General features: G+C 41.9%; 2 protein-coding genes across 3 annotated transcripts in view; one reads left to right on the top strand and one right to left on the bottom strand.

Annotated features, from left to right (window-relative positions):
- The window catches only part of RPAP2 (RNA polymerase II associated protein 2), a 50699-nt gene extending 50202 nt beyond the window's left edge, over positions 1-497 (bottom strand). For both annotated transcript variants that reach the window (XM_081008658.1, XM_081008657.1), the window contains exon 1: positions 363-497. In XM_081008658.1, coding sequence (XP_080864784.1) covers positions 363-417 — 55 coding nt within the window. In that variant the 5' untranslated portion in view covers positions 418-497. The remainder of the gene's footprint in view (positions 1-362) is intronic.
- Positions 403-26988, top strand: GLMN (glomulin, FKBP associated protein). The gene is made up of 19 exons (XM_081008666.1): positions 403-542; positions 2119-2179; positions 3090-3215; positions 4924-5043; positions 6342-6450; positions 9673-9919; positions 10549-10651; positions 11762-11949; positions 13111-13164; positions 14002-14032; positions 16110-16199; positions 17781-17822; positions 17914-17987; positions 18161-18245; positions 19097-19206; positions 21096-21159; positions 25831-25954; positions 26394-26476; positions 26605-26988. Exons 2-19 carry the CDS (start codon positions 2141-2143, stop codon positions 26719-26721), a joined length of 1806 nt encoding a protein of 601 aa, XP_080864792.1. The 5' UTR covers positions 403-542; positions 2119-2140; the 3' UTR covers positions 26722-26988.
- Positions 26989-27592: the final 604 nt, after the last annotated feature.

Below are 27592 nucleotides of genomic sequence, written 5' to 3'. Positions count from 1 at the left end.
GGGGGGGGGTTTAAACCCTAATAGACCACAAGGCACACCATTTGAATGCCCAACAGCTTGTGGGGAGGCCTGCCCCCTCAAATATTTTATGGGGGGGGGCTCAAGGGACCTCGGGCCCCTAGGTGCGTGGAGGAGTCTCGCACTGTCTGTGTGGCATGGGGGGCATTTTGTCCTCTCACTCCAGACGCCTTCAATCCCTCTTCCCCCCCCCCCGGAATTCTTTCGCCTCGCGGTCACCCCTCCAGGAACGCCGGTTGGTTCGTCCCTCCCCGTTCGCTACGCACGCACAGGAAGCGGGGAGGAACGGCCCACGGAAGGAAAAGGGGGGTGCGCGCGAGAAAACGCCGTCGTCTCCCGTTTACCTGCGCGATGGCGGCTCCTAGCCTGGGCGGCGCTCCGCGGCTTGTCTTCCGCCATCGCCGCCTCTGAGCTCTCAACCGCCGAGGTGCTGTCGGGTGGGGCGGCGCTTCTGCTGCTGCTGCTGCCGGCGGCCGCCTTCGCCACAAGGCCCAGTTGAGGCTGCGGCGGGGCTGCTCCTTCGGGTAAGCGGAGTCGTCTTTAGTTCATGGTGGGCTGACAATTAAAAAAGAAAAAAGGGATAGAGAGAAGGAGTGGTGGTGACTCAGAAGCAGCAAACCCGTTTCTCTCCGTTTATAGCGCAGATTCCCAAAGTTGGGTCTTCCAGTTGTTGTTTTTGGACTACACTTCCCATCATTCCTGGCTACTGGCCCTGCTAGCTAGGGACGATGGGAGTTGTAGTCCAGAAACCCAAGTTTGGGAAACCCTGGTTTGTAAGCAACTGAACTCCCAGCTTTTTTCACTTTAACCGTTCTGGTATCTTTTTCTTTTTTTTTTAACTGCTTCAAATGAAACATAAAAGGACCCCTCTCGCATTTCTCTCTTCTTTTTTTTAATTGCATAAAAATAAAAAGGGGTGTGGATATGCCACAGCAGCACTCAGCAGAACTGTAATAATATGCTCCATAGGCTGCAGGAAGCCTGAGGCGTGCCGCATTTAATTCGGATTAAAAGGGCTTGAAAAGCTTCCCTTATAAGTAGGAGAGCAATGGATGTTGAGGCTGCCTTCCCACCTCCATTTGCCAGGACAAATGGGAGTCTATTTGAGTCTATCTGGAGAGCACCAGGTTTGTGAGAGGCTGCTTTGGGATGAATTCATTATGGTGTAAGCTTTCATGGACTTCAGTCCACTTCATCAGACGCATCTTCAAGGTGTCATGGTGGAGGGGATTAAAAGGCACAAAAAGTACAGATTACCGCATTTGGGTTAGCGCTAGGACCTATGCAGGATCAGTATGGTAACCCTTTACAGCAGCAGTGCTGATATAACAGCCTAGGTGACGGATCTTGGTTAATGAACATCTGCAGTGGGGAAGGAAGCCATTGTCTCTATTCAGGCCCAAATAAATAAAGCTGAACTTGCTGATGAATTGATTAGTTTACTTTAGGACCTGCCACCGCTTGGGCTCCATGGCAGTGGTGCTGTTGCAGATTCCAAGGTCACTCAAATGCTCACCGGTGGGCTAAAAAATGGTAATGGAAGCATAGCCTGCCACCATGTAAATCCTCAATCTAATTGGTTCTCTGGCCATTAACAATGTTGCTGCCTGGTAAATAAATGTGTGACAAGGAGCATGACAGCCGCATTGCCAAGCTTGTGATGGCTGGGAGAGCCACCCTAGTCTGCCCTGCTGGGGCACATCAGCCCTAAGAAGTACCCCAAAATGCCTAGTTTGTCTGGAGGCCTGGAGAACTGGACATAGATAGCCAATGTGGTTCTCCTGCAGATGCTGCTGATTAAAACTCCCATCATCCCATGGCATTGGCCAGTGTTGACTGCAACTGACGGGAATCCCAGTAACTGGAGGACATTACATTGACTCCTCCTGGTGTAGTCAATATAGAGGTACAAGAGTCTGATTCTCTACAAGGCAGCACCCTACCTTTGCTGACTTACTTCAGTAGTTTTCTAGCTGGTCTGTCCATAACTTTCTGTTGGAGAATGTCAGCAGGAGGGAAAAGGAAAAGAAAGACATTCAACCAGTTCTGATTTAGTTTAAAGTGAGTCTCATTCAAGTCTGTCTTTTTAATTTGTGATAGAGTCCTTGAAGATCAGGAAATAATGGCTGAAGATGAACTTCGAGACATCATACAAAGATGTGTAAGTGATTGTTTTGCTTGTGAAACTATACCAAATGGCAAAACCTACTGATCTAATTGTTTTTACATGCCCTTGTGAGGAAACTTCCTGGGGCTGCAAGCCAGTGGGAGATGGGTTTATGCATTAGGTAATATCCAACCACACAAAACTCAGAGGTTTCTGTGGACATACCCTCACCTTCCCATCTGTCTAGGCAAACAAGAGGCATTGTCATAATTCAAGGGCACATCCCAGCCAGGCAAAAGCATTCAAGGAGGATGTGATCTGTTGCTAGTGAGAATGTGGCTTGGGGAGAATCCTGAGGGGTGGATCAAGAGGCCAGGATGACCCCATGTTCTCTCTGGGCTTGGGTTTCCTCATCCTTACTCTACAGGTAACACAGTACAACATTAATTGATCGTCCACTCTGTTCTTCTGTTTGGGGACTGTTGCTACTATCCTCCATTTGCCTAGCAAAAGCAAAAACACTTTGTGTCGAAGCCTTATTAATAGGCAGTAGTTTGGAGACAATAATTCTAAAAGACCGTGCTTTTGGGGGAAATACAAAGGACCATATTCAATTCATTCATTCCACTAGGGAGAGCTTGCACAAGGATGCCTGCTACTGCAGGATTTTCCCCTCCTCTCCTGCTACTGTGTCCTCCCCAAATATTCTGGGTTGGGAGAACCCCAAAGGAGAAAAGGGGAGATTGTTCTTTCAGCACGAGCATTTTGGGCTGCTTGAGGGAACAATCTCCTTAGCGCTGCATTGAATACAACCCTAAGTCTCTGAACTTGCTGACAGATTTCTTCTGTATGTGACTAAAGAATCTTGTTTGGCTTAATACGGAATCAGTATAGCATCGTGAAGCGAAAGTGTTGTGCATTTTAATTGCATATTGTGAATTACAATGGGAAACATGTGTTCTAGCAAATTCTGGAAGAAGAGGATTTCAAAGGGGAAGACTTCAACCTTTTTCAAGTTGCGGGACAGAAGTGCTTTGAAGAAGGATATGTCGCCGATGTACTGGAAGTTGTTCAAAATGAGAAAAACAAGGTGAGTTTAAAATACATGTTTGTGTCATAACTACTAAAACCAGCTGGAGGTAACTGTACAGATTTTGGCCACGCACACATTGCTGGGGCAATAACATTCAGTTGCATTTCTTGGGAACATCCAGGCTGACTCCCTTTGGCCAGCAAGGCAAGGGAGCCTTATTAAAACGGTTGGAATGAAAGGAATTGACCCCTATGACTGACTGGGCTTCCACCCTGTGGCCTGACAGTTTATAAACTTAGGATGTCATGGGAGTTTTCCACACATGCCTGTGTTCTGAAATGTCACTGAGCCAGACCCGGTGTCAAACGACCATTTGACCTTCAGGGCAAGACAGTAGGATAAATTTCATCATGGCATCCCTGGCTTGTCTGTTTTTTGTGATGCTTCTGGGAGGCTAATCCACACCACTCTTCTAAAATGTGTGTGTCCCCCCCCCCAAATTCTTCCAAAAATATTTATTGGTTTTCCACATTTATGACAAAAAAGACATTATAAAACACACAACAAAGAAAAATACTTTACAATACAATAAGCTAAACACAAAAAAGAATTATTTCTTCATATATCTAATTCACATAACATTAATAACTGACTTCCTCACATCCCCTCTAACTGAATTTCATTATATCACCTGTATGACAGTTCTCCAAATTCATATTTCTAATAATATTGACTCCTAACGTTTACTAAGCTCTTCTCCTTTATTAATATTCTAATCCTTGATATTTACTAGCACAGGGCCTACCTTTTTCCTTTCCTCCAGTTAGGTGATAGATTGTTCACTCCGTGGCATCCACCCCTCCTGCGTTGCTTTGTTTTGGGGCTAGTCTCTCTTTTGGGAGGAAGATTTCTGTTTTTGAATTGCACCAAAACAAAAACTAAAAGGAGATTACAGCAAGGAGGCATTCTTCTGGCCTTTCCTGGATCTTGGCTTGGGTCTCATAGGTATAAGGAAACAGCAGACACTGAACTTCATTTGTTAGGGGGAACACCAGATTCCTCTGAACCCTCATAAAGAAGTCGCAGTTGGTTTGGCTGCAGCACAGTTAGCAGGTTCTCTCTACACTTTCCTCTTAATTGCAGGGCAAGTAATATTTGCAGTATAACAAACTTAATCTTGTATTTTCCCAGTCTTGCTCTAATATAGATCTCCCAAGGCAGGAGAGCTACTCCTTTGCATATAGTCTTTTCATAGAATCATAGAATTGTAGAGTTGGAAGGGACTCTGAGCATCATCTAGTCCACTTCCCTGCAATGCAGGAATATGCAGCTGTCCCATACAGGGATCAAACCTGCAACCTGGGCATTGCCAGCACCACAGTGTAACTCCTTTCTGGTACTTTCATCTCTCCCATAGCAAGTCAGTGTTTTTAAAGACTCCATCTCAACAGTTCCTCATTAGACAATTCCCCATCTTTAGTCTCTTCCTACTATCTCCGTAACTAAGTAAATGGTGCAGGCAACCTGTGGGTGGACTTGTGTCTCTATGCAGAAATACCTTCTTTGTATTTTTCAATAGTGATGTTTCAAGCTGCTATTGTTGCTCCCAATACTGGCATGTTCTCAGCAAACCATTATTTAGCTATACATAAATATTACAATTGCAGCTGCAGGGTGTTTATTACTGGCTTTCTTAAGCAAAGCACACAATGCACATTTTGTTGTTGTCATATAAATTGCCTTTTGGAACTTTCCCCCCCTATAGGTTATTGTCAAAAGCATGGGCTGGAATCTTGTTGGTCCTTTAATCAGATGCCTGGTGAAGTATAAGCAAGATGAAGTTGAGAGAGAACACTGCCTGAAAATATTAGATAAGTTGATGGAGGTAAATCACAGCGTCTATCCTTATAGCTGCCTCGGGACTCTTCTAAAGTGTATATTTTAGCTTTCCTCTTCACTGATTGATGGGGTTAGGAGACATTCTTAGGATCTAAGCTCCTTGAGGGAGTAATGTTTGTGTGTGGAAGTGTGTGAGGATAGGGAGAATGGTGGTCCTTCTGTGGAGAGAGAAAGAGTTTACAGTCGTACCTCGGCTCCCGAACGCCTTGGGAGTCGAACGTTTCGGCTCCCGAACAATTGAAAACCAGAAGTGAGTATTCCGGTTTTCAAACGTTCTTTTGGAAACTGAACATCTGACAGGGCTTCCACGGCTTCCGATTAGCTGCAGGAGCTTCCTACAGCCAATCAGAAGCCACACTTTGGAAGTTGAACGTTTCGGAAGTCGAACTGACTTCTGGAACGGATTCTGTTTGACTTCCGAGGTACGACTGTACTTAAATGAGCGACAAAGGAACAGGTGGATTAGGTTAGTTAAATCTGCATAAGTGAGGCTGGAATTCTAGATTGTATCGCTTGAGACTGTGACCCAGTTTGCATGTAATGCTAAGCATGCAACTGCACAGGTTCACAAGGGAGGAGATTGCAGCCACTCTGTTTCTCCATGGTTTGGCTTAGTGTTGGGGTTGCCAATATGTGGTGCCCACAGACGCTAGTGCAACCAGCTGTGCTTTCTATGGTGCCAACAAAAGGTCTCTGTAAATATCCCCTCAAAATGCACAAGAGACTGTTTGCTGCCCTTCTCATTTCCTGTTTGCACTGACTCGGCCTCACACTGAACATGCCACCTTAAACATTTCATTGAGTGCATGGATTGGACGCCCACAGTTTTGTGATCCTGTCTCTTTCTCTGCTGCTTTGGATGTGGCAGCTGTTTTGTGTTATGCCGTACTCCCACCGCAACCATTTTGTGACTGGTGCCCACAGCATTTTCTCAAAATCACAGATGTAGCCACTGACTCAGAAAAACCTTGGCAGCCCCTTGCTTAGTGTGCCTTTCAAACTGGAGTTGTAGAGGAGGTTGCCTTGGGTAAGATTTTCTAGCACGTGCATGGATAATTTTAGATCTTTTATGCAAGCATATGCAGATTTAATGACTGAACAACCGAAAACTGTTTAATTTTGCATTTTATGGGTTTTTAAGAATAGGGTAGACGCCATTTATTAGTGTATAAGATGCACTGGTTTGCCGTATGCTTGTCATTGTAAAAATGGTGGCTTGTTATCAAACGATGTCAAAAATAAACATTACGAGCAACAAATACCTGGCTTTTTCCTTTCTTGCAGCTGTGCAGTCCCAAAGAGCTTGTGCTGGGTTTCTTGGAGCAGATTGAACAAGTCTCCGGGGAATATAGGTCTCAAACTATTTTGATTTTACTGAAGCCTCTGCAGGAAGGTAATGAGCATTTATTTTCTGGATACTGGACACAAGAGAGGGTGGTGGAGCACCTTGCCAGTTAAGAGATGTCGTTCACTTGTGACTTTTTAAGGGACAGCATCCTAAGTGATGGTGGTATTATTGTTTACTAGTACTTATATATTATCTCTACATGATATATATGCCTTTTAATTCTATCTATCTATCTATCTATCTATCTATCTATCATCTATCAGTCTATCTAATATTTTTATTAAATTTTCAACAAAAACAACAGAACCAAGAACAAACAACAACAAACACAACAGCAACCAGTATCAAATCCATAAAATGGAATTCTCTGAATCCCGTGACTCCCCCCCACCCCGGTTCCTTTAATTTTCTTTTCAACTGCATATCATTTCTATTCCAAATTATTTTTTCTACCTCAAATTTCCTATACTATTTTTAAAAATTACAAGTGTTCTTAAAATCCTTCCAATGTATTAACCTGTTTAACAATACTTTTGCAAATACGTGATAAATATTTCCCATTCTTTTTAAAATTTCTTGTCATCTTGATTTCTGAGCTTTCCAGTTAATTTCGCCATTTCAGCATCGTCCATTAACTTGGTTTGCCAGTCTTCTTTGGTCGGGACTGCTTCCTCTTTCCATCTTTGGTATCCCTTTTAATTCTGCCCTCTAAGCAACATACATGTTTGCAGTGAGTCTGTGACAAGCTGTGCAGGCGGCGAATGAAGACCAGAAGAACGTGTGTTGGGTTAAAATTAGGCCACAATAGGTTTGATGTAGGCCTTGGGTGTGTATTCAGTGGTCAACCAGCCTGCCTGCCGGTTGATTGGCACCCAGAGTTGACCAGCATGATGGTTCCTGCATAGTGCAACTCACTTTTGGCAGACCCTGTTTGGAGATTGACACTGTGGCTTATTAGCCCCTGAGTTGGGCTTCTAGACAGGAAGTGCTGCTCTCCCATCCCCACTAAGGATCCAGCCCCATGCCCCTTCCACCAAACGCTTGTGGCAATTGCTATGAAACAGGCAACACCTAGCCAATCCCGGGCCCTGAGTGCAGTAACTGACAGGTGTCCATAGCAATTTGTTGTTGTTGTTTAGTCATTTAGTTGTGTCCGACTCTTCGTGACCCCATGGACCAGAGCACGCCAGACACTCCTGTCTTCCACTGCCTCCCACAGTTTGGTCAAACTCATGCTGGTAGCTTCGAGAACACTATCCAACCATCTCGTCCTCTGTCGTCCCCTTCTCCTTGTGCCCTCCATCTTTCCCAACATCAGGGTCTTTTCCAGGGAGTCTTCTCTTCTCATGAGGTGGCCAAAGTATTGGAGCCTCAGCTTCACAATCTGTCCTAGTGAGCGCTCAGGGCTGATTTCCTTAAGAATGGATAGGTTTGCTCTTCTTGCAGTCCATGGGACTCTCAAGAGTCTCCTCCAGCACCATAATTCAAAAGCATCAGTTCTTCGGCGATCAGCCTTCTTTATGGTCCAACTCTCACTTCCATACATCACTACTGGGAAAACCATATCTTTAACTATACGGACCTTTGTTGGCAAGATGATATCTCTGCTTTTTAGGATGCTGTCTAGCTTTGTCATTGCTTTTCTCCCAAGAAGCAGGCGTCTTTTAATTTCGTGACTGCTGTCTGTAGCAATTAGCAAGGTCTATAGCAGGCTTCCTCAACTTCAGCCCTCCAGATGTTTTGAGACTACAATTCCCACCATCCCTGACCACTGGTCCTGCTAGCTAGGGATCATGGGAGTTGTAGGCCAAAAACATCTGGAGGGCCGAGGTTGAGAAAGCCTGGTCTGAAGAGTGAGCTGAACTACTCCATGAGGACAGCCACAGCCAAGATGAGAGGGAAAGTTAAAGCAAAACTGTGCTATTGAGTCTCTCTCTCCTTTAGATCCCTAGAGCGGACCTGTGTTGGTGAAGTCTTCACCCAGGTTTGCTCCTGAGCTCTGCCCACCCTACAGGAGCCTAGCTTTTGCTGATTGGCTACTTGGTCTCTTAGGCATACCCATCTTTCCCATCATGCACCAGAAATGCCAGCTGCTTTCACTGCCACCACCATGCTGAGGTGCAAATCCACTCCCAGCGATGCACTGGAATGGAGATTCTCTTTCTCTCCTTTTTTTTTATCCTTGCAACAACCCTGAGCAACAATTTATCTCCTCCTTCATCCCAATCACCACTCTGTGGGTGGAAATACTGTCTTGGATCAGACGATGCAGCCGCACAAGTAGGAACATCTCTGCTTCCACTGAGGAGAGTCCATGATCTTTACTATTTCATGGGTGTCGTTCCAGAGGGTCCCCGCAGCTGCTTTTGGGTGATGGTGGACCCAACGAGGGGTTGCAGCAGGAAGCACAGAATGGGGAAGCTCTTCTATTCTGCCCATTCCTGGTTGCTGGGCTCCTCCACTATTAACCCTTTCCTTCTTATTGAAAGAAAGCTGAGGCTGAGATAAGAACCTGCCCAAGATTACCTTGAGAATCCAGAGCAAAATTAGTTTAGCATGGGGTTTGTGTCTGTGTCTGCTGTTCCAAAAGAGAAGTTAAAAAATCCAGTGTGTATATCAAAGCCCATAATAACTTGGTTACCAACCTATGGGCTTCCTATCTAACATTGTTAATTTTCAGTGGGAGAGGATATGATTGAAAAACCAGCTACATACAGTTGTACCTCGGAAGCCAAACGCCTTGGCACTCAAACGTTTTGGCTCCTGAACGCCACAAACCCGGAAGCGAGCCAGTTTGCGAACGTTCTTTTGGAACCCAAACGTCCGGCGTGGCTTCCGTGGCTTCTGATTGGTTGCGGGAGATTCCTGCAGCCAATCGGAAGCTGCGCCTTGGTTTCTGAATGTTTTGGAAGTTGAACAGACTTCTGGAATGGATTCTGTTTGGCTTCCAAGGTACGACTGTATATTCCAGTTCTAAAGTAGATTTAACTTTTTTGCATTGCATTATATAACTTGAAAGGGAGAGGTGTTGGCTTTTATTGTACCACGTTCCAATGGCAATGATATTAAAGCTTCTGAGCTCCATAGAGCATCTCAGGGAGAAGGTGAATGTCCATTTCTGAATGAGACCATGGTGAAGCTTAGAAGCAACAGCTGGTGTCGATTCAACAACCCCGTTTTACTCAATTCCTTCTTGGATGGAAAAAAAATGTATATCTAATCATTACAACATAACGAGCATTTTGGAATTGTTTTTCTTTGTTTTAGTGCTTCTGAAACTCCATAATAAGAAAGCCTATTCGGTGGGGTTGTCATTGTCTACCATTTTGAACCAGATTTCGCTTCTGCCAGTACCTTACACAAAGCAACAACTACAAGAAGACAAGCATGGTCTTTGCCAGTGTTGTAATGCTTTAACACCTTTTGTGAATCCTTTTGTGGAGGAGGTTGTTAAGCACATGGAGACCTCATCAGGTGAAGATTACAAAGAACTGAAGGAGGAATTGCTAAAATAGTAAGTACCCCCCCACACACATAACTTTTGCTTAAAGTGGTTTTATAATAAAGCATGGTGCTATATGTTTGCCAGCAGACAAACATGTTTGAGCATTGGGCTGACAAGCAAAGTAAGAAATATACCGCCAACACATAGGCTGCTTACTTGTCTTTACGTGAGGGACTTCTTGGGCTTGTATACCCTGCCTTCTTTCCTTCAGGTTCTAAGTGACAAAGCTTATTTTTTTAAAAAAATAAATTCAGTATTTCAACTATTTCAAAGTAATAGAGCAGAATCCATTGATAAGTTGCAGGGCATAAAAAAAACCAAGAAAAAAGCCCACAAGTTGTGGACTTCAGTTTTTTCTTAAGGTCCCACACGTTTCTCTTTCCCGCCACCCCAAACCAGCGAAGTCTTCGGTAGCTACAGGGCTTGTATATCCTGCCTTTCTTCCTTCAGGTTCTAAGCAACAAGGCTTGTTTTTACAAAATAAATTCAGTATTTCAACTATTTCTTGGCATTGTGCCAGTTCCTAAATTCCAAGGTGTGTTCTTTCTTCCCTTCAATTTCAATGTCCGTTACTGATGCCTTTGTTAGCGGTTATCATGAATGCTTCCTGTAACGTGCTTGGACGCTTTGGTTTTCAGTTGCCTGAAAAGCTTGAAATATCCCCTGCTAATGGCAGAGCTGGATCAATTGCCTGGAGATCCTCCTCAGTATTCCCTAAGGCAGTTTGCTGCGGACATACTAGTAAGTGCACCTTGAGTGTTTATTTGGTAGTGGTATTTTTTGCCATTTTTAATACTTGTGAAATAACAGACTTCCTCCTCCCATTTTCAGGATTCATATATGGATTCTCTAAGGTGTGGGGGGTAGGGGGACCTCAGGCTGCACATGCTTGTATATTTGGCTTTTTGTAACGTAACAGTGAACCAAAATAGAGCTTGTAATTTGGTAGTTTGAACAGGTGGTCACATATCTGATTTAAACCTGTATTCTATTATGGCTGTTAACATATTTTGAGTTGAGGATATTTTAGGGTGCCACCATCATTGGTGTTTATTATATTCAAACACTACTTTCCATATATATATATATATATATATATATACACACACACACACACACACACACCGGTGTGTGTGTGTGTGTGTATATATATATATCCTCGAAGTGTTATAAAAAGATATAAAAATATTAGTGAAAAGAGAAGGTTGCATCTAACGCCCTCTCAGATGTCAAGGAGATGAATAACTATACAACTTTTAGAAGACATCTGAAGGCAGCCCTGTATCAGGTGGTTTTAATGTTTGATTTTTTAAAAAAAATGTTTTTATATGTGTTGGAAGCTGCCCAGAGTAGCTGGAGCAACCCAGCCAGATGGCTGGGGTATAAATAATAAAATTATTATTATTATAACAAAAAGCAAAAGCTGTATCTAAGGAGAAGTTTAGATTATTCCTGTTTCGTGGAACACCATCCCTGTTGAATTATGACAGGCACCCACTATTTCAGCCTTTTTAAAAACAACTAAAGACATGCTTTGCTTTGACAAGCTTTTTCAGCAGGTTGGAGTATTTTTTAAAAATAGGTTGCTGCCGTGAGTGTTTGTTGTGTTATATTTGTGGGAGAGTTAAATATTATACGTGTGTGTGTGTGTTTATTGTGTGATTGCAAATCACCTTGTGACTTATGTTAAAGGTGATTGATAAATTAATGAAATATAATATTAATGAAATTTAAATACAAAAACACAATTATGAAAAAAATATATTTTTTTCCTATCACTTTGATGTATCTTGCTCACTGTATATATCTCCAGGCATGGAAAACAGCAAGTCCTCTTCTTTTTTTCAATAGGGCATTTTGCTGGATATTAGAGAATTGCTCCCAAAGGTATTCTCTTGGGATAGGTGCAAATATGAATGCTGGGATGAGGACATACTGGAAATGGACAAAGAGCAATCAGTAGAGTCTCTGGCATGCCTGTCTTATATGGTGTTTGTTCAGGACTGCTTTGGTATTGATTGCCTTCCAGTCGTCTTCAAGTAAGTACTTTAAAAAGAGAGGGATTGGAGGCTTGTGTCAGGGACTGTGCTGAGGAGGAATGGTGGGCGCCACCCCCTCCCCCTGATCCCGAATCTTCCCAGGAACAGGAGGACAGCGTAGATTTGGAACAGTGGTTTGCAGAGGGGCCTAGTTCAGATGGCAGAAGCTGGGAAATACTGGATGGGGAACAGCTAGAAGAAGAAGAAACACTGGGAGAGAGGAGTAATAGATTCACAGTCGTTGGACAGCATTCCTCCACTGCCCTCCCCAAAGTCGAGAATTGCTCAGAAAGTCTCAGAACTGAAAACGCAGAGGGCACAAGCTCAGATTATAAGACGTAAGAGTGGCGTAGATTAATAGGGACGGAAGGGGGAGTGAGTCTTAATTGGGAGCACCGCCATTTCTAGGGAGACATGTTCTTTTGTCTCTCATTGTGATTATTAAAGAATCTAACTGGTAAGGTGTTCCTTTCATTTGATCATCTTATTTACTGCCACGGGGGAGGAAGCTGATTCCCCAAAGCCTGACAGCTTATAATCACCACAAAGCTTAACAGAAGATGGTTTTCTTTTGTAGTTGAAATTTAGGGCTTACCCACACCTACCTTCTCGGTGCTCTTTCCAGGCACAGTCCTTGCTTTAAAGCTCCATGTCTCAAGCACCCTTTTATTTTTGCTCCAGAACTTTCCCCATGAAAACCTGCTCTTTAGCGATCAGTTGGAGCAAATGCCAATCTGTGGGAAACCAGAATTAACATTTGCTGTGATTGAGAACTAGAGAGAAGATTTTCACAGGGAAAACTCTGGGCAAAAATAAAATAAAATGCTCAGACACAGGGTTTTAAAGCACGGACCTGTGCTGGAAAAAGCATGACAAAAGGTAAGTGTAGACAAGCCCTTGGTTACATATGTATATAACAGTGGGCAGGCAAGTTAATAAAAAAAATTGTGGGATAGCATCTGTTGTGAACTTATTCATATGGCTGGCATGCTGTATGTTGTCACTTGCACTGATAGGCTACAGCTACACCTTTTTTAAGCATAACAACATCTGGAGGGCGATAGGTTCTCCACCCATGGTTTAACTTAGAATGGATGTTACTTTCTTGCCTAGATTTTGTGTATCTTGTAGGTTATACTTATGAATTACTCTTTATTGTAGCCCATCATACATTCTGCAGTGCAACATGGTGCATGTTGAAGTTCTGTTGAAAAGGTAAGCTATCCATCCCTTTTCTCTTTTGTTTCTGTTATTATCAGCCTGTTCATGAAAGGGAACGATGCTTTAATAAAAAATATAGTTAAAGAAGCTTAAACCAAAAAAATCACGCTGAGGCAGCTTTGTGCCTTTTGAAAATGTAGTAGCTGTGACAGTGAAGGCTTGAGCCTACCAAAATTGGTACCTAAACTCCAGCTTCAAAGGATAATGCTGCTTCTTTAACCTAAGGACATCTGTTCTTCCAAGAGTGTTCATCTACATTCATACGCTTGGGTTGGGGAGGGTGGCAACCGTTACAGCAGTAGATTGCAAGTGGAGTGAGGAATTGTAGCAAACGTTGGCGCAGGATCTGACCTACAGGAGTACCATGTGACTTAGGCAGGATTGTTTGCATAACCCAGGCACCTAGAAAAGCATCACAGGAAATTGCTCAAATTGATGACCCTTTGCAAAATAGTTGCTTAGGAAGGAGGTCTGAGGCTAATATGTTGGAAACAGAGCACATCTTGGCTGTTAAGAGAAAGAAGAGTTTGGATTTGATATCTCGCCTTTCACTCCCCTTCAGGAGTCTCAAAACGGCTAACATTCTCCTTTCCCTTCCTCCCCCACAACAAACACTCTGTGAGGTGAGTGGGGCTGAGAGACTTCAAAGAAGTGTGACTGGCCCAAGGTCACCCAGCAGCTGCATGTGGAGGAGCGGAGACGCGAACCTGGTTCCCCAGATTACGAGACTACCGCTCTTAACCACTACACCACACTGGCAACAAAAGGGCAACAAAAGATGGATTTTTAACTGGCATTTTTTAACTGATAAGTGTTTTAATTTTTTTGCAGGACAGAAGAATCTATTTTATCAAAAGGACTTGTAAGTACAGTGTTTATATACATGCTACCATTCCCTGTGCTTTCAGAAAGTCTCGCTGGCTATTGTTGTCATGTTGCTTTTTGTAAATTAATGGAGGTGTCCTTTTTTTTTTTTTTGGCCCAAGGACCACATTCACCCTTGGCCAACCTGTGGCGGCTTGGGTACCAACGGAAGGTGCAGCCACCCTGCATACACTCTGACCTATGGGGGCACACAGCCCCACCACCTGATCCATGCAGATCAGCTGAGAGGAAGGAGTGCCCCCTGCCTGCTTATCAAATGAACAATCTGATTACAGCTGAGGGAACAATCTTCATCTGTGCACCCCATCACTGTCTAATAATAAAATATGTTTTTGCTGTTTCTGGCAAAAAAGAGACATTGGGAGGGAGGAGAGATAATTGCTATGGAGGCTGATTAAGCCCCCAAACTTGAGGGTTAGCCACCCCTGTTTTAAATGATGAGATGGATGTGAGTTTGCGGCCTTCATTGTATGTCTACCTCGGAGTAAGTCTCCCTGAACTTGGTGTGACTTGTTTCTTTATACAGAAGTAGGATTGGCCGGCATCACTCTTGATTCTGCATATAGCTTTATTGGCATTCATTTCAGCTGCATGCGTTTCCATGGAGTTTACTTCTAAGCAGATATCTTTACGGCTGCAGCATGACTTGCCCCTAAGCATGCTTCTATCTGTAGCATGTGCACTTGCACAAAGTTTAAATGCCTGACATGGCAATTGGAAAGGCATAAGCTGGACATGCTGTAAACCAGATTACCATTGGTCAGTCCCTAGCCGAGTATTGTCTATACTCTGGATGACTAGCTGTGGCTCTTTGTGGCCCGAAGCAAAGGTCTCTCTCCTCATCTTCTACCTGATCCTTTTAACTGCAAGCGCCAGGGATTGAACTTGGGCCCTTCCGCATTCAAAGCACATCTCCTCCTCCTCCTGAGCTGCCGTCCCTCCTGGCCTAATCCATTAAACACTGTTGCTAAGCAACCAGGCCCTATTAATTTGAATGTAGTTTGCTGAGGAGTTGCACCCTCTGCAGCTGAAAATAAATGGAGGCACGCTTGACAGATTGTGCTGTATTTTTGCTGGTGTTTTTAAAACACTGTCAAAAGCCCTGGGGACACTTTTAATTCAGGCCTTCATGTAGAGTCTGAAAACATGGCTACATTGAAACAGTCTAAGCATATTTGCTCGGAATGGATAAAGCCCGTTCTATTGAATCTGCAAATTCCCAACATCCTGTCAGGCACGACTAAGGCTGTGTATATTTGAAGCACATGACTCCCCTGTGGCCCAAATCCTGGAGTCTGTAGTTTGTTATGAGTACTTAGGGATTGTATGCCTGTGTGGCGTGAACTACAGTTCCCCAGATTCTTGGAAGGAAGCCATGTGCTTTAAATGTATGTTGTTCATGTAGCCTTAAAAACAGAACCCAGGATGGGGCTACAGTGAAGAAAAGGTAGGGCTATTAAACTAGAAGAGGCTTGATTCCCAGGGTCATCAGGAAGCAGGTTTAGCCACTACCCCAGTGATGCCTCCTGAACACACCTTTCCCCCATTCACTTCAGAGGGCTCAATAAGAATGTGGCATGCGGAAGGCAAACCCTGATAGGATCCTTGCTGACCGGGATCCCACTAATCTTGTGTACGGAGAAACATGGCATTTCGGAAAGGTCCTTGTGCGTTCTAGGTCCTGCCTCCTAACTTCTACCCCATTTGCCATAGTAGCGACCATTTTGCTAACTGAAAACGAAAGTGGCTCCCAATTCAATGTGGGACTTGCATTCCAGTTAAATGTAGGACTTCTAAAGTACTCGTTTGTCCAGTACTTTAAAGTCCTGCCTTCGTGTGTCGCCCCAAAACAGAGGTATATTCGCCTCCATCCGTTGGTTCAATTGCACAGAAAACGTTACGATGCTTACATGGGCAGTTCTTTAAAGCTCATAGTGGTTGCTCTGTTCTGCCCAGTTTTCTGTTCTATCAGTTGGGAAATGTTCATATTGCGCAAATGAGATTAATACCCATGGTCCTTCAAAATCAATATACTGTATTAACTTAATTTGTAGGCGCTATTGGAGAACTGTCTACTGAGGCTGGAAGATAATAGCCTTTTGCTTGAGTATTTGGAGTTCAAAGGCTTCATTACAACACCTCAGGTAATATGATGGAAACCATAAACTTTTAATTACTCATGCTACACTTTCTAATGTGTTATTTCCCAAGTGCTTTGAAAAGAATATAAGCTTTAATTATTTACCCAGCGTTTTAATATGACTAATACAAAAAGGCTTCAGACGGGGCTAACTAAACAGGCTGATACAAACAAACATTTAAAACCTTCAATCTAAGGCTTAAAGCTTTCAGCATACATTCTTTTTAAGATTTTATTTCTTTCATTTACTGGGATGTGCTCCTTGTAGATATTTTTAGAGCAAAAAATGAAGCTTCGCCTCCACCTACGTTAAATAGTCCTGTAGAGAATTGGTAAATGGCAAAGTGAAGTGAAGTCTATCCCAAAACTTTATAGAACTTTGAAGACATGGCTATCAAATTCAGTACATGTATGTTTCAAGTTAGAATAGCAGTGTAAGCCCTTTCTCCATTTTCAAAGGGGGCAGCAAAATGCAGTGAAATGAGTACATTGAAACATACCCTACCCCACCCTCCCACTATATATAAGGGTCTGGTGACTTCTGTTTCAGTGTATCTGAAGAAGTGTGCATGCACATGAAAGCTTATACAAGAACAAACTTAGTTGGTCTATAAGATGGTACTGGGCATTTTTTTTTCCCCCCGACTGCGTCAGACCAACACTGCTACTTACCTGAATCGGAATGAAAGTTTGTGAACACTTTCAGAACCTCATCCTATATTTTAAATGCAAAGCCAAGCTTTTGCTCCTGCATTTCCCCCCCAAATCCAAAATACATCCTAATGTGATATCTGAAGCGCAGCCTCTTGAACACTTCCCTTTACTAGTTGCTGTTTTGATTATGAGTATTTTTGAAACTTCCAGCCAAATCCTTTGAATCTTTACTAAGTCCCACTGACCACAGTAGAACTTGACTCTCTAGTAAGCGTGAACTTAGGATGGCAGCTTGAAGCATATAGGAGCAGAAGAACAAAATGTTGTAAGAGGAGAAGTCACCCAGATAATTGCAGTGGGTTTTCCCACCTTTTAAGTGTGCAAAATGAAATGTAGAGCATAAGATGGTTCTTTTGTTGGTCAAAATGAGGATGTGAATAGGATTTCCCCAGAACTATGATGTGAGAAGGCTCCAGCAGGAATATAGAAACATTGTGAGCATAACTCGATTCTCTTTCGCATGTATGCAGACTGCACAAAGTGCTCACTTAAGTAGACTATATTACATAGAGAATCAACCAGTTAATGGACTTCTTTTCTTCTCGCTATAATCTTGTGGCTGTCTTGGACATAATACAGTATCTTGAGTTGATGCATCTCTGTCACTCTCTCCTTAATCCACTTCTCTCTGCCTTTATTGCAGCTAGTACACTTACAAGATCGCTTACTGCCCTGACCCCTCCAAAATGTGTATGTGCAGTATTGTGGCTTAAGGACGGAGTTACAGCTTTACTGCTCTATTGCCTTTATTTTTGTGAGTTGCAAGTTAGTTCTTTTTAAACAGCATTTTAAATTTGTTTTCGCTCTCAGTGGAGTTGTGTTATCTGAATTTCCATTTTATAATTTGTATTTTTCCTTTTTGTACTGGCAGGATTTGGTAAAGGTCATGACGCTGTGCCCTTTTGAACATCTGGTACGTAACTGGGTGTCATGTGTTTTTAGAAGTGTTGCATCTGAAGTGTAGTTTTCCTGATCCCCTCCTTGCTACGTCTGCTTCCATTTAGAGAAAGAAGAGTTTAAAGATTTTACAATTGTATATAGAGAAGTTTGAAGAAGAGGGGAAATTCACGTTGTTCAGGTATGTCTGTTCTCAAATTACCCCTCAAAATCAGGCAATTTAGAGTTCCAATAACTATTAATTTATTTTACCATAAATTGGCCTTATTTTTATTGCAGTCTTTTATTCTCTAGTTGTGTTGCAATTATATGGTTTGGGGCATAATATTTCCTTTTCTATCTTTTGTGTCGCAGATGTTTGTTGAAGACAAGTAACCATTCTGGGGTAGAAGGATTCATCATTCAGAATATTAAAAATCAAATTGATTTATCCTTACAGGTAAGGAAGGTTACTGAAGATAAGAAAGTGGAAAAAAATGTACACCTGTGTATTAGAGTGGGGGTTCAAAGTGGTCCATGGATACACACTGTTCATGGTAGTTTTTGTAAAAACAGAGAAAACAGTACTTGAAAATGCAAGTGATCATAGAAAGGGCCTTTTTCATGTAGCACAACTATCTTTCAGAGCACGTGTTATAAAGTGCATTTATCTCTTTTCTTGCTGAGGCATTCCCACTTATTACCACATCTTTGTGGTAGAGTTAAGAGGACATTTTAAAATGTGACACCTCTTTAAAAATCCCAAACCTTGCAAAGCTGTATGATTCATATAGCTTAAACACATTCATAGAAATGTGTGCAACACTTTATTCTAATTATTATTATACTATTTGGGTTTAGTGGTCATTGGTGGTGTATTGGAACAATTCTCATCTTGAACCTGTTTTAAATCCTAAGGATCAATCTTAAAGGGAAAGGAATTAAATAATAATGCAATATTGTGGAAAGACTGTGTCATCGTTCACCCATAATGCTGACTCAAACCATAGCCTGGCATGAGTGAACAAGCAAACAGGCTTCCAGAGAGCAGATCACCGCCACTTTGCACCTTCCCAGTCATTCTGTTGCAAATGAGCAATGAGCCTTACCTGTTTGACTTAGCCTTACCTGCAATCTGCGTCTATTTTAGGCAAGAGTAAGAAGCAATAATATATGGTTGCTCATATAATGCAACTGGAATACAAAGTTAGTAGTTTCTTTTCTGGAACTTGCTCATCTGTAATATTGATACAGCTCCTGGCTGCACAAAGAACATATCAACTGTTTCTTATTCTGCATGTTGCTTTTCAGAGTACAACGGGAAGTAAGTTTTTCACTGGACTCCAGTTGGCCTCACTGTTAGACATAATACTGTCACTTCCTGAAGGTGCTGAAACTGATCTCCTTCAGAACTCAGACAGGTGAGATGATAATTGCAAAAGTATTTTTGCTGAGCCCCCCCCCCCCCCGCTACCTTCAGTGCAGCTTTTAAAACAATGTTGGCAACTTAACTTAAGTTTACTAACACTTAGCCTATTTTACCAGAGCTTTCTGCACTAAGATCTACAGGTGATCAGAAGCACATCAGACTAGAACTGCAATTTTGGGGGGAAATAATCTCTGGGTCTTTTGCTTCTGACTTTCAGTAATTAAGACCATGTTCCTAACTATAAGTATTAAAATGTGAATCAGATTTCATCTTGTCTTTTAGTGGGCTTTAAAGAGCATTGAACTTGTACCTCTGCTGCAGGAACTCCAAACTGTACCAATGTCCAGCATCTTTATTCATCGAGAATCCCCAGGCAGTCTAAATGGCCATTAGAGGGACTGGACATTTTCTGGAAACTTTCCTCTAAAGGAAACTATAGAACCTTTGTTAATGCAATCGTTTTCTTGGGCTTGGCAGTTCATGGAGCTGAGGATAGATGTACATAAATCTGATTGCCAAGAAAGTAAGCACTCTGTACCCTCTGGCAAGGAGGAGTCTTAGCTGCCTATGTCACTTGCCCTTCAATTTGGAGAAAAGAAACACTAATTCGCAGTTCTCCCCCTGTGTTCCCCCTCCCCCACTTTGAATGGAGACTTGGGGAAGAAAAAGCCTCCATCCTTCATCTCATTTGTGCTTTCTAGAGGACTCAAGGAATTGGTACCAAAGGATAAATAAAAGCCTGGCTATAAGCCAGTCTGCTATTATTGGCTCCTGATCAGAGAGGTATGCTTTAGCTTACAAAACCTCTGTGGAATCTGGTTTTGAGATGTCACATTTGGACCTTTCTGATATCAATGGAATGAGGAGAATTGACAAGAAGCTGAGCTTGCCTGTAGCATCTTTTGGGCAATCCAGAGTTGAATGAATGTGTGAGAGTTGAGAAAGGATTGTTGTAGACGGCAAAGACTTTTCACTTCTGCCTAGTGGTCACCACTAGGGTTGATGAGTGGTGGATCATCTGCCTTGCATGCATCCTAAGTTCAGTCCCTGGCATGTCCAGATAGAGCTGGGAGAGTCTCTTGCCTCTGAAACCCTGGTCAGTGCAGACTTTACTGAGATAGATGGATCAGTGGTCTGATCCTCTATAAGGTGGCTTTCCATGTATCACTGTTTGATTTTTTTTTGTTTTGATTTTTGATTGCTGAAGAAATTATTTGGAAGGCAAGTTATGTTCTGTATGTGATATTACCACTTCAAATAGTGAGTTTGGGGCATTGGCTCGATTTTCTGTTACTGTACATGCCTAAAGAAAGCTGCCTTCTGTTCATCTCATGACATACAGATACAAAAAGACATGACTATAGTGGGAAAGTGGGCTAGCTATGTAGTTTCAGTGAGACAGGTAATCCAGTAGGATGGTTATTCTGTTGGAAATAAGCAAGATTCAAATTGAATGATTTACCTCCCCCCCCCCCCCCGACAATCAGTATAGTTTATTGGTCAACCAAGAAAGATTTCAGTTGTTATCTTGTCTGTTTTACTGCTTTTTATACCAGCTGCCTTGGAGGCCTTGGAGTACTATATTATACCTGCTAAATTACTTGCCCAGTCTTACTGTAAATTAACACTCCAAAGGAGTTCATTTGGGTATAACTGGCTAATTCCACTTGATAAACTATAAAAGTCTGCAAAGGTTTTCCAGGGGTTCTCTACAGGAGGGAGGGGAATCTAGCCTGCTCCATCTTTTCTTCATTTTTGCAAGATCTGTTTTGTATTCCAGCATAACCTGTTTCACATTAATTCCTCCAGTGGAGGAATTAATCCTTCTGTGGAAGAAAAATGTAGACTGCAAGGGATTGATTCTATATTTCTAATTTGCAGGATTATGGCATCACTAAACCTGCTGCGATATTTAGTCATTAAGGATAATGAAAATGATAATCAAGTAAGTGATGAATTAAAAAAAAGACCCTGCTACATTGGGGTGTGTGAGAGCGTGCATGTGTGTGAGAGAAAGAAATGTGTTAACAATCACTGAAGATTTGTGAAAAAGAATGCAGTTGAAATACTCTTAAATGTGATAAAGCTCTTTTTTTATCTATGTGTACTGGAGCAGAAATTGAATTGCCACATGTAAATAATGCTTCCTTGGTTACATAAAAACAAAGTTTTAAATCTCTGAATTTTGCATATTTCCCTAAATATATCTCTACAAGACATTTGGAATTTGAAAGTGCTTTTTTATTTTTAAATATGCTACTTCATTGCAGAGAATTTTTCCATGAATGTTCTATTCCTTCTCAGTATGTAGGGGATAAAATAGCAATGTCAGGGTTTATTTATGAGTCTTTAGACAACTTAGCCTTGAAGCATTTATTCTTTAATTTTCAACTGGGATGAAGCTCCTTCATTTTCTATCCTTTTCTGCAGCTCCATCCTCTAAACAGGTCAACCGTACAATAGGGCACTTGAACTGAATTTCAGCTTGACAGTTGATTTAAGCCAACTCTGACAATAGCAGGAGTGATGGGTTTATTTGAATAAAATATGTATTTATGTCCATCTTAAACAGTCCATAATGAATACCAATTTTCTTAACAGGAGAGACTGCTAATTATTTTAAGATTTCTTCTCCTCTTCCACCCCCACAGTAAAGTAATATGAGAGTGCACCCTAGTATCTTCTATTCTGAGACTACCTAAAGCAGTGCTTAGCATGCCTCTTATTATATAAGATGTGAAGTCTCATCTTGTTGTGTCAAGGCGATGAGTAGGCTGAATTTAGCATTGCAAGCAAAGCTCTTGAAATCAATAAGAAAAAGAGAGAGCAGCAAAGCCAGATAACAGCAATATAATTGCTGCTGTAAACATGCTTTACTGAAGTGTTGTCTTTAGCTAAATTCAGCTCTGCCAGAGGGCAAATAGCTCAGCATCTTGAAGGCAGCCCAGTTTGGAGGGTTCTATTCTGATCTGGAAAATAATTTTATGCCTCTCTAGCAGAAGCAAAGCTTCACCTCCATTTTCTGAGTGTATTTAATACCGTTTCACTGAAATCTGTTTTTGAAGACCTTGCACCCCAGCTTTATATAAATAGTTAACTTGCTAATCATGTAAACTACCTTACATATCAGTTTTTATTAACAAATATTAGTTTGAAGTTAGGGTGCATCAATCAAGCACACAACCTGATTTGGATCAGTATTAAAACCTACTGATTTTAGTGGATTTCGATTATTTGAGGGGTTGTGCATGATGAGGTTCCATTGAAATCCCTTTTATTTCAGTGGAATTTAGGTACACCTAATTTTGGATTATTCCCATTTTACTGTTTCTGAAATTGCAGTTTAGTGTGTATAACTAGTAAGTGACTTTCCTGTATCCAGTTTGGAATCAATGCATTTCAGAGTTGTTTAATTAAGACAATGTGTGTTAGACATCTCAATTTTCTAATCGCTTTTGTGAATCATTTGGAAATTGGAAGCCTACCATGGTCAGGAGATCTTGCCAATACCTTAGACTGAACAAGAGTGGCAGGGTTAAAGGCTTTTATTTCCCATGGTGTCAAGCCTTGGGTCACTTCTAGGGTACAATGGGGCATAGAATCTAACTCCCTCCTCCTGATCTAGATGAGATTTTCCCTGCCGCAGTAATACAGACACTCCCATTCAGCCTTTGAAGAGTGGAGGCTGCAGGAAGTACCGTATTTTTCGCTCTATAACACGCACCTGACCATAACACGCACATCATTTTTAGAGGAGGAAAACAAGGGGGGGAAATTCTGAATGAAACAGTGGATGTATCATTTTTGTGCCTCATGCTGTGGCCACAGACATGTGATCTGATGGTGAGTTTGGGGTAGCCCAGTGCAAAAATCCTGAGAATCCCTGTGGATCTGTTCTTTGTAACCACGTTTTTGCACCATTGTGGCCCCAGGCAACAGTGGGTGCGTGATTTTTTTGGTGCAGGCTGTAGCCATGGGCATGTAATGTGATCTGATGGTGAATTTGGGGTGACCCAATGCAAAGATCCTGAGGATCCATGTGGATCCATGCTTTGTAACCACGTTTTTGCACCATTGCAGCCCCAGGCAACAGTGGGTGCGTGATTTTTTTGGTGCAGGCTGTAGCCATAGACATGTAATGTGATCTGATGGTGAATTTGGGTGACCCAGTGCAAAGATCCTGAGGATCTATGTGGATCCGTGCTTTGTAACCACGTTTTAAGTGGGGAGGGAAGGAAAAACACAGAAGGGACAAGGAGCACGAGAGGGGTGTGCAGAGAAGCAGCTGGCTAAGAATGCAGGAGAGGGGTTTAACGGGAGGGAGGAAAGGAAGGCAAAAGTTTTTCCCACACACACACCCAAGCCAGCCCTCCCTCTCTCTCTCTCTCTCTCTCTCTCTCTCTCTCTCCCACCTGCATGTTTTCCAGCTGCCTGCGAGTCCCTAAAACGCAGCAGCACCGGAGCACGGAGAGGAATTAGAAGGAAGGACGCGATCCTTTCCTTTCCCCTCTGCTTGCCTGGAGGGGAGGGGATTTGCCCGCTCTTTATTCCGTTTGAGCAAATAGCAACCGAAACAGAAGAGGGTGGGCAGTAAGACTCTGAGGCAGAATGCAGGAAAGCAACAGCTTCCTCTCTCACGGAGCTCCCTTCTCCCTGACGCGCGCGATTGGATTTTTGCCTGATTTTTGCCCCTGCGCTCGGGAGGGTCGGCTCCAGGGACCACACATTCGCTCAATAACACACACAGACATTTCCCCTTACTTTTTAGGAGAAAAAATCTGCGTGTTATAAAGAGAAAAGTACGGTATATGTGGCACATTCAGAACATCTGGGTACCATTAGAGCTGTAGTTTATGGGAATAATCAAGCTCTTTTGACTCTGGTGTCTGAGAGGGGAACTCCAATTCCTGTCTTCCTATCTGTACAGACTAAAGTTAAGAGTAAGGTTGACATATTCAGGTTTCCTTGGGAAGGGCTTGTGCAAAGAGTCAGAGGATATCTTAAAACTATAATTGTACCAGCAATAGATGGTTTCCTACTGAGCACTTTACTGGAAATGTCTGTTCTTCAGCCACCAAAGCAGAAACAACCTGAAGGTGAGGAACGGTGAATAAAATACATTTTGAGCTACAGCTTAGTAAGGAGTAGACTGGGGCAATCCTACCCATGAAGCTTATTAGTTAAAGCTTGTCAGTTGAAAACTTTATTTTGAATTTCAGTGATTTTTACCACTGTGCACCTTTCTCTACATGATTATTTTTTGCTGTGTATTTGGCATTTGCATTGTCACAAAAGGCACAGCTGCACTAATCAGCCCATTTCTCCCTGCTCCACCTATGCACAAACTCCTCTGCCCATCTCTGGCCTTAACACATCCTACAACATTGAGTATTCATAGTGCTGCTCTAGCTAAACATTCAACGGTTGTAGCACTTTCAAGTGAAACGGCTTATGATTGATATGGTGGTTTTTGCATTCTCATATCCCTATCCAGCTGCTGCATCTTGATGGATAAATGGACTGAGATAATCAAAGGAGCAATTTAGATTTAAATATTGCCACAGGCTCAGCATCAGATTTATTTCCTAATGCTCTTGAGTGTGCACCATTTAGCTGAGGTTCATTGCCACTTAAAAAAAGCCAATGTAGCTTTAGTTTTCTGGCTGCTTCAACTCTAGGTAGACCACTTATCCCAAAAAACACCAATAAGTTCTGTGTCAGTAGGGGAGCAAATACATTGTTAACCAGGAATTGGCATGTTAAACACTGGAAGCAAAAAAGAAACTTGCATCTTTGGACTGCTATATATTGTACAGCAGCATAGACCCTCTAAATGGAACAGGCATGATAAGTAAACCATCACGCACACTTCTACTCGTCCATAATAACTATTCTTTGATACGGCTTTGAATACCACACAAGTTGTTTGCTTACAAAATACATTGTACTTTGATTACAATAACTAAACTGGAGAAGAGAATTTCTGTACATCTCTTAACACAGGAAAAACCTGTTTTCTGAATTGCCTAGAGAGGAGGGGAACTCTTCGACAGTCCTAGATCAGTATTTTCATTTGATTGCCAATCGCAAGAGCATTTTAAAAAACAGCAACTCTCAAGGGTTTAAATTGTAGCAAGTCAGTAGTAAAACCTATTTTTCTTAATCTCAGTCAAGAAAAAAGCTAGCCAGAAGTTTAGAATCTGTGAAGCTTATTTCATGGTCCTTACACAATTGGTAGCCAAGCAGCCAGATTCAGTGACTGCCCAGCAAGGTGTGTGACTTTGAAATATCTGTCACACCGCAACATGTTGCTGGTGGGGCAGTACTGGGCTGGATCAGAGACAAGTTATGCAGATCTTTTCCATAGGACACATAAGCAAAGATAACATTGAAGCCTCATTTACAAGTATGCCAAATGCTGCAGTTAGAAGGCTGGAGAGGCTACATGGATTTAGCAGATTGCAATATAGGTCAGCATTACAGGATACTTCTTAAACTCCTTTCCTTCCTTAGACCAGCAGATTATGTGCCTGAAGAAAACACTCTGTTAGCCTCGTGGCTCTCACTGCAACATTACAAACTGATTCCTCCCCCCCCCCCTTCTTTCTTTCCTAAGACCTGTGTGTGGACAGAACTTTGCAAAATTGAAAGAAATTTCCTGAAGCCCTTGCACACTGGACTTAATATGTCAAGAGCACATTATGAAGCAGAAATAAAGAATAAAAAAGATAACAAAAGAGGTTAGTTGACTTCATTATCCGTGTGTGTGTGTAAGGTTTAGAAATTGTGTGCAAATAGATCGAGGCAGGAAAGGCAGACTGCATTTTAGACAAAAGACTATAGAGATTAAAAGAGAGAAAAGCTGACATATTTGTCATGATTTTTGTGTGAGACTGCAGTCCTGTACCATCTGTCCTGGCAGCATTTCATCAAGGCTTTAGGCAGAGATCTTTCCCCAAGATCTTTAAATGAAAATGAAAGGACTGAGACCAAGATGTTCTGATGGCCAAACCTGTACTCTGCCATTGGAAAGTAGTTATTTTTGGTCACAAAGATCAGAAATCTGTGGCTCTTTAAAAAATAAAAGTTCAGAATTGATTTTGCCATATGATGTGAGTTTGTCTAGTTTTGCCTATCAAGTAGATACACACTTATTCTTGTGTGAATCTCATGTTACAGAATCTCATGTTTCCAAGAAGATTTGCTCTTTAACAGTAGCTGGAGAAAAGATGCCCCACATGACAACTGAAATGGAGCTTCAGGTGAGTGGTCTAGTTTTGGAGAAGCTGCTAAAATGTCGGAAGGTGGGCTTTAGGTTTCTTTTGTATTCAAAGTGAATACAAACTGGTAAATATGCAATAAATAACATTAATTTTCTCTAATATTTCAGGTTCTCCACTCAGCTCTTTACACATTTGATTTGATAGAGAGTGTTCTTGCCAGAGTAGAAGAACTCATTGAAACCAAAACAAATGCTGCAGCTGAAGAAACTACTAGGATCAAGTGATGCTTTCTGCCTCCCTTATCCCAATAGTGTTTCACATTGTGCACTGTTTCTACTTCTGTCATTATGACTTTACTTGAAAAGATAAAAATACCAACCTTTTAAGTATACACCAAGTCGTCATTATATAGCTGCTGGAAAAGTTCAAGAATACTTTTTCTACACCTTCAGATTTTAAAGGAATTGTTAAACCTGATTGGTATTTTTACAAAATACGTGTAGAAGTGTGTCTTAGCATTCATTAAAAATGCCCGGCCAAGATCAGTGAAAGGAAGCCTCTGGCAATGTTTTTGGTTGGCAGAACTCCCAGGAGCATCTATAACTATGAGGTTTCATGGGTGGGTGGGTAACACAGTGAACTTTTTCATGGCACAGCCTGTTTTATAACCCTACTGTGACATAAAGCACATGATTCAATGTAATGGCAAAACAGAAATGGGAACACGTGTTCTCTCTCAAGGATTCTTTTTCATTGATCAGAACAGCAGAAGATTTTCAATTTTTTCCCCTTAGGCACAGGTTTATACACACCCTGTGATGGGCCTCTAATTTTCACCACCCAAAATACACCACTTAGAAAACAGCCAACCTATTTGGTACAGACCTCAAGTATTCAGAAAATAGCAAGGAAAAAGCAAAAAATAAAAGTGATAAATTCCCTTACTGGCATTACATCATACCCACAAGAAAAGTAAGAGAACACAAATGCCTCAAGATGTAGGATATGGGAATAAATATAAAATTGGCATGTGCTGTTTTAACATTAGAGAGAGTACATTCTAAACTTGCAGTGTAGATACTAAGAACCCATTTCAGTTATTATAGAACTGATTTGGAGATATATAGCAGCATTTTGCAGCACTGTTAGATGTAG

This window comes from Podarcis pityusensis (genome assembly GCF_964106645.2).
Source record: "Podarcis pityusensis genome assembly, chromosome: 6".
NCBI classification, from domain to species: Eukaryota; Metazoa; Chordata; class Lepidosauria; order Squamata; family Lacertidae; genus Podarcis; species Podarcis pityusensis.
This window is presented reverse-complemented; position numbering and strand designations above follow the sequence as displayed.